General features: G+C 46.5%; 1 protein-coding gene across 1 annotated transcript in view; it reads left to right on the top strand.

The window, feature by feature from the left end:
* The window catches only part of MAML3 (mastermind like transcriptional coactivator 3), a 486970-nt gene that overhangs the window by 474968 nt on the left and 945 nt on the right, over window positions 1–11057 (top strand). The window contains exons 4-5 of the mRNA XM_021712078.1: window positions 4011–4095; window positions 10062–11051. Of these exons, the coding sequence (XP_021567753.1) occupies window positions 4011–4095; window positions 10062–11051 (1075 nt within the window). The remainder of the gene's footprint in view (window positions 1–4010; window positions 4096–10061; window positions 11052–11057) is intronic.

Consider the following 11057-nt stretch of genomic DNA (forward strand, 5'->3'; position numbering starts at 1 on the left):
AAAAAAAAAAAAAAAAGCCAGACATGGTGGCACATGCTTGTAGTTCCAGCTACTCGGGAGGCCAAGGAGAGAGGTTTGCCTGCATCTAGAAGTTGGAGACTGTGTGAGCCATGATCATGCCACTGCACTTCAACCTGGCAACAGATTGAGACCCCAACTCAAAAACAAAACAAAAATGAAAAAAACAAAGGAACACCAGTCATCTCCCAAAGAGAAAAATAGTCTTGCTGTGCACAGTTCACTTATGTTGCCAGTTCACTTATGTTGCCTTTTTTTGCTTTTGTTCCTGAACAGCTGTGTAATTATCTCCCTTTTTACCAAGGTCAGTCAGCCGCCTGGCAGCTATTGTACAAACAAACCTCTCTGCCTCTCCCCTACATAAGGTGTGCAACAAGGAGCCATGCTAATCTCTCTTAGGCAGTGATAACCAGAGCAGCTGGGCTCTGTAAATCCTCTCCTCTGCCAGTCCCAGGACATTTCCCAAGTGCCTGATATTTTGAGCGATGGCTTTTGATACGTGTGCTGTGACCAAGGCACGAAGGGGCCCAGAGAGACTGAGGCAGAACTCAGGGGTGTTCCCGTGCAAAGGCCAGCCCGACCCCAAGGAACGAGGAGGGAGGGGGAGGCCTATGAGAAGAGATGTTTCTGAATGATGTCCACAGACCGGGAGGATGGGGAGACCCTCAGAATCCAGCACACAGAGAGGCCCATGGAAAAGATAAGGGAAGGGGCAGGGGTGCCCTGAGTGTAATTCCGTAGCAACTCTGTATACTGAAGATGATGGCGACCAGGGAAGAGCACTTTTCTTAGAGTCAGGATTTGTCCATTTTTTTTGGCTTGTTATGTGAATTTGGAAAAACCACTTAGCCCCCCTTTACATCTGCCAGGTTAGGTTTTAGTAATTTTCCAGCCTTGGTTAGGCAACATAGTGAGACCTCACTCAAAAAAAAATTCAAAAAATTAGCCGGGCAGGCAGCCCACATCTGTAGTTCTAGATCCTTGGGAGGCTGAGGCAGGAGGATCGCCTGACCCCAAGAGGTCAAGGCTGCAGTGAGCCATGATTGTGCCACTGTACGCCAGCCTGTGGGACATAGTGAAGCCTCAGATCAAAAAATAAAACACAATCATAATTTTGCAGCCTTCCTCATGTAGCTGTTTTAAAGATCACATGAGAAAGTACGTATTGAATGAATGCCTTGTTCTCAAAGAGCACTTCACCTCTCAACCATTCACAAAGGTTTGACAGAGGTTAGAACTGTAGGTCTGAAAGAAACACTCCAGGTCATGAAGCCCCAGCATTTTACAGATGAAGCCAGGGAACTTGCGATGTATCTAAAACCACAAAGCTGGATCGCAGAGCCATGAAGGAACTGGGGGCTCCTGACTCGAGGCCATACCCCCAATCCCCCACAGGCTGACCTGGGCTCATTCCTAGCTACAGGTGAGGCAGCTACATTCTTATGTAATATGGAAAATTTGACCGAAGAAAGCTTTTCTTTTCTTTTTTTTTTTTTTTGAGTTGGAGTCTCACTCTGTCACCCAGGCTGGAGGGCAGTGGCACACTCCCGGCCACTGCAGCCTCAACCTGCTGGGCTCAGGCAATCCTTCCACTTCAGCCTTTCAAGTAGCTGGAACTATAGGCACGCACCACTATGCTCAGCTAATTATTTGATTCACTGTAGAGATGAGGTCTCACCAAGTTGCCCAGGCTGGTCTCAAACCCTGGGCTCAGGCAATCCTCTCACCTCGGCCTCCCAAAGTGCTGGGATTATAGGCATGAGCCTCCGCGCCCGGCCTGAGAAGCTTTTCAATGCTCAACTTCCTCTCAGGGATGCCCTTCCTATTGCTGCTGAAAAAAATTTGTGTGGTTTGCTGTCTACACTTTAACGCTCTAAGCCGTCAATTAATTTCAACAGTTTTCCGCAGAACACGAGGGTAGGCATCACGGGATGGGGTGAACAGGGCAGAGACCGTTTGTTTTTTTTTTCTTTGATTGCCAGAGTGCCCGCTGGCCTTGTAGAGAAAGAGGGGGAAAAAAGAAAGAAAAAGAAAATGACAGAGCTGCTCAGGAACAAACACGAGAGAAAAAATAGAAACAAACAGATGCGTTAAGCAGTGGTCATTGTGTGTTATTTTTATAATGAACACTCTCAAGAGCAGAGACCTGCTGTATGTTCTTTATAGCCCTTGAAGATGAAAGGAGCTTGATGAATATTCGGCTGCAGCAGGAGGGCAGGTTAACCAACACCCCAAAGGTCGCAGCGCTACTTGACGGCAGACCTAGAACTAAACCCTCTCTCTTGGCTCTTTCCACCTCACTCTTATTTTCTTTGCCTTTGCACCAGACAGGGTGATCATGATAAGAGTCCTCCTAACATATTGGTAACAATACTAGCGGCTCAGAAGAAAGACGGAGATGCGGTCCCCCTGGCTCCTGGCATCCGTGGATTCCCATGTGGCTTCCTCAAAGCAGGAAATGCTGAATGGTATTTGCCCAGGCAGTGTGGCTTCGTGGGAATAGGATCAGTCTTTTTTTTATAGCCCCTGAGACCCATCTTTCTATGCCCAAAGCATCTGTTGAGGTCATTCATAAGTAGTGGCTTGTCCCTTTGAGCCCAGTGCCAGAGGACTGAGGAGAGCCCATGTTGGGAAGTCCAGGTCAACAGCACATTCCTCGGTGCACAGTCCTCATAAGCCAGCGAGTCACACATCAGAATCGTGTGCCAGTGTCCCCCAAAAGGCATGCACAGGCATGCTCATAGCAGTCATGTTTGTTATCAGCCAAAACCTGGAAGTGCACTCCATCAGTCACTAGAAGAATGGGTAACTAAATTGCGGCATATTCATATGATGGAATACTATTCAGCAGTGAGCATGAACAGATAACAAGGAGACATAACAGCACCCGGGACTCTTAAACACAGTAGCAAAGACAAGAAGCTAGACACAGACACAAAGATGCATTGTAGAATTCCTTGTCTACAAAGTTCAAAGGCAGACGTAACTCATCTGTGTTGTTAAAAGTTAGGACAGGCTGGCCGTGGTGGCTCACGCCTGTAATCCTAACACTCTCAGAGGCCAAACCGGGAGAACTGCTTGAGCCCAGTTCAAGACCAGCCCAGGCAACATAGCAAGACCTCGTCTCTACAAAAAAATTTTTAAAAATCAGTTGGGTGTAGTAGTGTGCGCCAGTATAGTACTAGGTGGGAGGCTGAGGTGGAAGGATTGCCTGAGCCCAGAAGGTCAAGGCTGTGGTGAGCCGTGGCTGTGCCGCTGTCCTCTAGCCTGGACAACAGAATGAGACCTCAACTCAAAATAAAAGTAGGACAGGCCGGACTCAGTGGCTCATCCTATAATCCCAGCATTTTAGGACATTTGCCCAGGCAGTGTGGCTTCGTGCAGTGTGGCTTCGTGAGAATAGGATCCGTTTTTTTTTATAGCCCCTGAGATCCATCTTCCTATGCTCAAAGCATCTGTTGAAGTCATTCATAAGTAATGGTTTGTCCCCGAGGAGAGTGGATTGCCAGAGCTCATGGGTTTGTGACCAGCCTGGGCAACCTGACGAGACCTCATCTCTAAAATAAATCAAAAATTAGCTGGGTGCGGCAGCACACACCTGTAGTTCCGGCTACTTGGAAGGCTGAGGCAGAAGGATCACCAGAGCCTAGCAGGTCGACTCTGGGATGGCTGTGAGCATGCCACTGCACTCCAGCCTGGGTGACGGAGTGAGACTCCAACTCAAAAAAAACAAAAAAAAAGACAGTGGTGCTCCTGCATCAAGAGAGGGTGGTGATGGGAAGTGGCCCAAGGGACTTGCTCAGAATGTGTTCATTTTGGGAAAACCCATCTACCTGTACACTTGGCCGTGTGCGTATGCATGGTAATCTTCAACACAGGGTTTACTAGTGGGGGAAAGAAAGCCCGCCTTCCTCAGAACTCCAGTATATGAGATTGCATGCTCCCCTATGCCCGCCATCTCATCCACGCCCTCCTGTGTTCTGTCGTTCCAGCAGTTGCAACAGCCACATCTGCCCCGGCAGCATCTCCAGCAGCAGCGGAATCCGTACCCAGTGCAGCAGGTCAATCAGTTTCAAGGTGAGGCCTGTGCACACCTGTCCTACTTTCTGCCTTCCAATCACGAGGTGTGGCCCGCGGCATTGCCGTACATTCTGTTTTTGCATCCAGGTAACATTCAAAATATTTAACAACTGGTAGGATAAGCTCACCAACCAATCAGAATGGATTCCTAAAGGCCTCCCGTGGTGCCAGGCATGAATTAACCTTTTGGTCACTGGGCCACAGAGCGTTCCTAGTGGGCCCAAAGAGGATTTGGGATAGCTGTGGGTGGTGGGACGGGGCAGCTGTTGTTTACCAAAGGTGCAGGGTCTCTTAACAGTCTAAGAATCAAGAAGGGCACACTGGTGCCTGTGGACCCCAAATCAGCCTAGTTCATGTTTTGATCATCATCTTAGTGACCCCAGGGGCAAAAATTCTGTGCTCCATCTTTTCTGGCTAATCCCTACAGGTCAGCTGACCAAAGATCACCTTCTAGCTAAGGTGGAGGAATCTGGCTTCTGACAGCCATTGGTCTCTGGTGAATAAGGAAGACATACAGAGTCTTGAGGCTAATCAGACTGTCCTGATCTCGTGGTCATGTGTGGAAATCCCAAATCATGACCCCTGTTGCAATGGGCGCACTGTATGTCAGCATAGCCACCTTTTTATAAATGTGGAAGGCCCACTCAGATATCAGACCCTTCCATCTCCAATAGAGACAGTCCTTGAGAGTCTTGTATGGGGTGGAGGAAGAGTCTGAGAACACTTACAAGTCTTATCCATGGGTGTTTCCAAGGGGCTGCAGGGGTCACTTAGTAACAAAATCCCAGTTCCCATCTTCTGCCCATTTTATGTGATCTAGATCAATGTGTCCTAAATTCTCAGGAGTTACCTAGTTCTTTAAGAATCTGCAAGAAGCTATGAAGCTCCTTGTACAGAAATATGCATATATGTAAATATATACACATTTTTATATCATTTCACAAATATTGCCCTCCTGAACTTAACCAATAGACTGAGTGAAAAATTTCTGATCTAGAATAGCATTTTTCAGTCTTCAGGTTACAACACACAAGGTTATAAGAACAATTCGGCCAGGCTCAGTGGCTCACACCTGTAATCCTAGCACTTTGGGAGGCAGGGGCTAGAGGATTACCTGAGCTCAGTGGTTCGAGACCAGCCTGGGCAACTTGACGAAACTTCATCTCTACAATAAATAAAAAAATTTGCCGGGTGTGGTGGTAGACATCTGTGGTTCCAGCTACTTGGAAGGCTGCGGCAGAAGGATCATCTGAGCCCAGCGGGTCAAGGCTGTGGTGGCAGGCACTGCACTCCAGCCTGGGCAACAGAATGAAACTGCGACTCAAAAAAAAAAAAAAGAACAATTTATGGGTCACAACCGGCGTTTTTGTTTTTGTTTTTTTTTAAATGAAATACAATATAAATTACAAGAACATATGAGAAACTTGTTATAAACCCACATGTGTATATCCTGGGTTCTGACTGTGAATTGTGGTTTAAAGAGTCTGAAAGCTTTTGATGTTTACTAACAGATGTCACTGGAAGTTGCTGGTGAAAATACTGAGGCTTAAGTAGCTACCACTCCCTACTATACCCAATGTACTTATGAGGGAAAACCCAAAAGAACCCCAGAATTTATTTATAAAAAGTTATGTATTTATTCTTACATGTTTAAACTTCAGCCACCTTCAGAGTACTATCTGTTTGATGCAATGCACTCATCAAGATGCTTTTTCCACTGCTCTAAACAGTTTTTGAACTAGTCAATTTTAATGCCTTTTAGTGCTCCTGCCGTCTTTTGTCTTACCTCTTCCACGTCACCAAAACATTTCCCTTTGAGGACTTTTTTCATCAGGGACAAAAAAAAGTCCTAGGGCAAGATCAGGTGAATAGAGAGGATGAGGCATTTTTGGTCAAAAACTGCTGAACACTCAGCACAGTGTAGGCAGGTGTGCTCGTAAATCTCCCATCATGAAATGGGCAAACGCACTGAAAGAATCTCCTAAAACATTCACTGAAGCCAAACGCAGCCTCTCACAACAATGCTAGCAGCTAGTGCACTGATGCCAATGGGTGCCTTGAACACTAACCTAGCGGGGAAAGCCTGTACTACAAGAGGCCCACCCTCCAAAAGATAATTCCGGGTTTTTGGGGGTCCCCTGGTACATCACATTCAATCCCTTTGGCCTTGACACAGGGAAAGACAAAAGGGCCGGAACCGCCCACAGGTGTTCTGTGCACCAGATCAGTGTCAGTGTTCTCTGAAAAGTGAGCCTTGAGGCTGATTGGACTGTCCATGCCATTTTGCCATGGGTGGGAAATGTCATTGTTACATCTGTGGTTTCTGTTGCAGAAACAGAGCCTTCCTTTACACCGGTAGTTCTCAAACTTTAGCCCGCGTCAAAGGCACCAGCAAAGCTTGTTTAAACACAGACAGTCCAACCCTGTCCCTAGCGGGTCTGATTCAGCAGGTCTGGAGTGGAGCCTGAGAACTTGCATTTCTAAAAAGTTCCCAGGGGCTTACTGATTCTGCTAGCCAGGGGGCCACTGAGAACCGCTGCTTTATATTGTGGATAATGAAAAACATAAAGTTGATAAACCCAGAGCCCTTGAGTTTTCTAGGGCTCATTACTCATGTATTATTTGGGGAGAAAAGGGGTCCCACCAAAATTGAATGATTCCTCTGTATTACAGAACACAGACATACATTTATATGAGCTTTTCTGGATGCTTTGTGTCCCATTTAAAAGTTCTACTCCTTGAATTTTTCTGAAACTCCAAGTCACAAGTAATCAACCCTAGAGATATAGGTATGCCTAAACTCACAGCCAGTGTGACATTTTAGGATCCCTGAACTGGTTGGTCTGAGATATAATAGTTTTATTACTAACTTCAGTTTTTATAGATTGTACTGACACCTAGATAGCATGATATTTTGCATCTGGAAAAACAGCAAATTGATAGAAAAGAAATAATGTTCTTGGACAGAAGTTCTACTAGGAATAATTTGCCTGAGAATTTGTACTATGTTCTCACCACTAATTTCGCAGGTCTTAATGACTGTCTTTCTGTCACTGAGTTCTGCGCCTCTGGATAATGTTACATGTGTACAAACATTTATTTTTCACAAATATAGACTTCTTGTGAGTGAAAATAGAACATAGACCCTTTTAGGAAAAAGTTGGCAATGATCATCTGGATTTGAACACAGAAGATTTTCTTTGGCATTGTGATGTTAACCAGGAGACAAGAAAATTAATTTGACTACAGTGTCTCACAATAATACCTGTTTTAGATTGAAAAAGAAAAAGCCATCTACTGTTTAACACATGTAGTAATCAGATAAAGACATGTTAGTTCTTTGGGTGTGTCTGAATTTTTTTCCTTTGCATATCTAAAATTACCGAAGGCATAAAACTAGATTTAATAAAGTCATTTTACTTCTCTTGGGTTGATAATACAGTGCTGATTTCAAAATGCCTTTTTAAAAATAAGAACTACATCTAGATAATACAGTCATTTACATTAAGTAAAAAGAAAGTTTGGCTTGGACGAATATTTCACTACCTGTTAAAGGGCATTGCCACATTTCTGTCCTCTAAAGAAAGAAACCTAGTTCTCACTCACAAAATTAGTCTAATATCCAGTCCTTCAACAAATCCATTAGAATATACAAAAATAGGTCCAAGCTATGAAAGTCTTTTCATCTGTTTCCAGTAGCCCATCAGCCTGGTTATGTAATTTGGGTCTATCCTGTTAATCTCTGACTCAGCAATATTTCCCCCTGAAATGTGTTATAAACAACTCAATAACCCATTTCACCTCAACTGATCCGATTGGCCATGCAGTCGATACAAATTTAGTCATTTAAGGTCACAAAACTCCATAACAGGATTGTAAGTTGCAGTCTATACTACCATCTGGTGTTTTGCCAGAAACTTTTGATTTAAAAAAAAAAAAAATCACTGCGATATAATGAAGCTTAAAACAAAAAAATGGAACCATTTCTAGAGGTTTCCTTCCCCAGATCTTTCTCCCACAGAAACTGTTTCATTTTTCAATGCAGCACGGTATTGATCTCAAGCCACAAAAACTTAAGACATAATACCAATTCCCATAATTTTCTTTCTTAAAGAAAGGAAGAAAATATGGAGACATATTTGCTGCCCAGAAATCAATAGCCCTATCAGGAAGACAAAAACATGCTTCAGTTACCTGCCAAGGTGCCAGGTTTAACAGGTTCTAGACTCTTCTCTGGCTTCTCATCACAGTTCCAGGTGGGATCAAATTTGCTTATAATATTGACTGGCTCCTACACTGTATCTTCTTTAAATGTCCAGGAAAAACTATTTTTCTTTTTCTCATAGAATTCATTATTAACAGGGACATAGAAAAATCCATTTCTGTGCACCTCCTACTCCTTTGCAACATTGGCCGGTGTTCTACAGGTGGGATTTCCATTCCCTTGACTGGTTGGAAATTTCCTAAAAATGTGTAAAGACAGATTCATTCAAGTGCCTCGTTAAGGCTGAAGGACTTGGCCTGGATAGTCTGGCCAGTTTTTAAACAGCACTATTAAAACTGTGTTAGCAATCTGCCCAGGGAAGTAGTCATTGCCGATTTGAAGGAATGGACTTCACTGCAGAAATGCATCAAGTTCATTGCCAAGTATCAAGTAGCAGGAAGGTTTCTAGCTCAGGAAGCTGGCCGGTTTGCACTGACATGTTATGATTCAGAGAATCTGGAGCATTTGGAAATCTGCAGAGTGGATCCAGAAAATGTCCCATCTGTCAGAATAGCTGCTTCGCAGAAGCGATGGCCTTCCACCTCTCAAATCCTATGCAAGTCTTCAGGGAAATTAGTGTGATGGTCTTTATTGACAGTATTCTCTACTGAACCATGTTCCACTTCACAAATAGAATGTGCAAAGTGATCAGCCATTTCCTCTTAATTTCACCCAAGAGGTAAATTGAATTCCCTCTCCCTTCCAAAGAAAATGGTATCTTACTGGTTGAGGACGGCATTATATCCATAAGAGTGAGAAATAATGTGCTTCTGAAGTATAAACAAAAATAGTATTAGAGTATGTTAAATGGGAAAATCACCTACAAAAACACTTGTGCAGGCTGAGCATGGTGTTTCACATCTGTAATCCCAGCACTTTGGGAGGCCGAGGCTAGAGGATCACTTGAAGCCAGGCATTCAAGACCAGCCTGTTCAACAGAGTGAGACCCCAGCTCTATTTTTAAAAAAAGCAGGGGGAGGGCTTGCTAGAAGCCCAAATCTCAACTTCATGCAATTTACTTATGTGGCAAATCCTCACATGGACCCCACAACTCTAAAATTAAATTAAATTTTAAAAAATAAACGCAGGTACAATATGACCCTAACTTTTGTATGTTTCTGTTTATATATATTTTTCAAAGTTAGCAATGATCATCTCTGCCTGGTGGGAATCTAAGTGACTTCAATTTTTGTCTTTGTGCTTTTTTTTTTGTTTTTTTTTTTGAGTTGGAGTCTCACTCTGTCACCCAGACTGGAGTGCAGTGGCCGCTCCCGGCCACCGCAGCCCCGCCTGCTGGGCTCCGGCGATCCTTCCGCCTCAGCCTTCCGAGTAGCTGGAACTACAGGCGCGTGCTACCACGCCCGGCTAATTTTTGATTTATTGTAGAGATGAGGTCTCGCCGAGTTGCCCAGGCAGGTCTCGAACCTGCGGGCTCAGGCAATCCACTCACCTCGGCCTTCCAGAGGCGCGGGATTACAGGCTGAGCCACCAAGCCCAGCTCATCTTTGTGCTTTTTAATACTTTCCAAACATTTCATAATCGGCATGTGTTTCAGAAAAATAATTCTTATTAAAGATTTATGATCGGAGCAGCTCCTTTCCTGGAAAGACATCAATCCCAGGGATAATTCCAGCGGCCCGACCCAGCATGTCTCTTATGGAGAAGAGTGACCAGGGTGTGTCTTTTTTTTCCCCTCCAGGCTCTCCCCAGGATATAGCAGCTGTGAGAAGCCAGGCAGCCCTCCAGAGCATACGAACATCACGGCTCATGGCACAGAATGCAGGCATGATGGGGATGGGGCCCTCCCAGAACCCCGGGACAATGGCCACCGCCGCGGCCCCCTCGGAGATGGGACTGGCCCCTTACAGCACCACGCCTACCAGCCAGCCAGGAATGTACAACATGAGCACAGGAATGACCCAAATGTTGCAGCATCCAAACCAAAGTGGCATGAGCATCACACACAACCAAGCCCCGGGACCCAGGCAGCCTGCCTCCGGGCAGGGGGTTGGCATGGTGAGTGGTTTCGGTCAGAGCATGCTGGTGAACTCGGCCATCACGCCGCAGCACCAGCCGATGAAAGGGCCGGTGGGGCAGGCCTTGCCCAGGCCCCAGGCCCCGCCACGCCTTCAGAGCATGATGGGGACGGCCCAGCAAGGGGCGCAGGGCTGGCAGCCGAGAAGCTTGCAGGGCATGCCTGGGAGGACTAGTGGCGAACTGGCACCCTTCAACAACGGCGCCAGCTACCCGCTTCAGGCTGGCCAGCCGAGACTGACCAAGCCACACTTCCCGCAGGGACTGGGCCAGCCGGTGGTGGACGCCAACACGGGCGCGGTGAGGACCCTCAACCCAGCCGCCATGGGCCGGCCGATGATGCCGCCGCTCCCGGGGCCGCAAGGCGCCAACCAGGCGAGGCCGCTGGTCGTGTCCGGCCTGAGCCAGGGCGTCCCCGGCCTGCCGGCGTTCAGCCAGGCCCCGGCACAGCCGCAGATGCCCAGCGGCAGCTTCGCTCCCAGCGGCCAGAGCCAGGCCTACGAGCGCAACCCCTCTCAGGACATGTCGTACAGCTACGGCGGCGACGCCGCCGGGGCCGCCTTCCCCGGCCTCGCAGACGGGGCGGACCTCGTGGACTCCATCATCAAAGGCGGGCCGGGGGACGAGTGGATACAGCAGCTGGACGAGTTGTTCGGTGACC

Source organism: Carlito syrichta, unplaced genomic scaffold (genome assembly GCF_000164805.1).
Source record: "Carlito syrichta isolate Samal-C Ts95f unplaced genomic scaffold, Tarsius_syrichta-2.0.1 Scaffold303049, whole genome shotgun sequence".
In the NCBI taxonomy this organism is placed as follows: domain Eukaryota; kingdom Metazoa; phylum Chordata; class Mammalia; order Primates; family Tarsiidae; genus Carlito; species Carlito syrichta.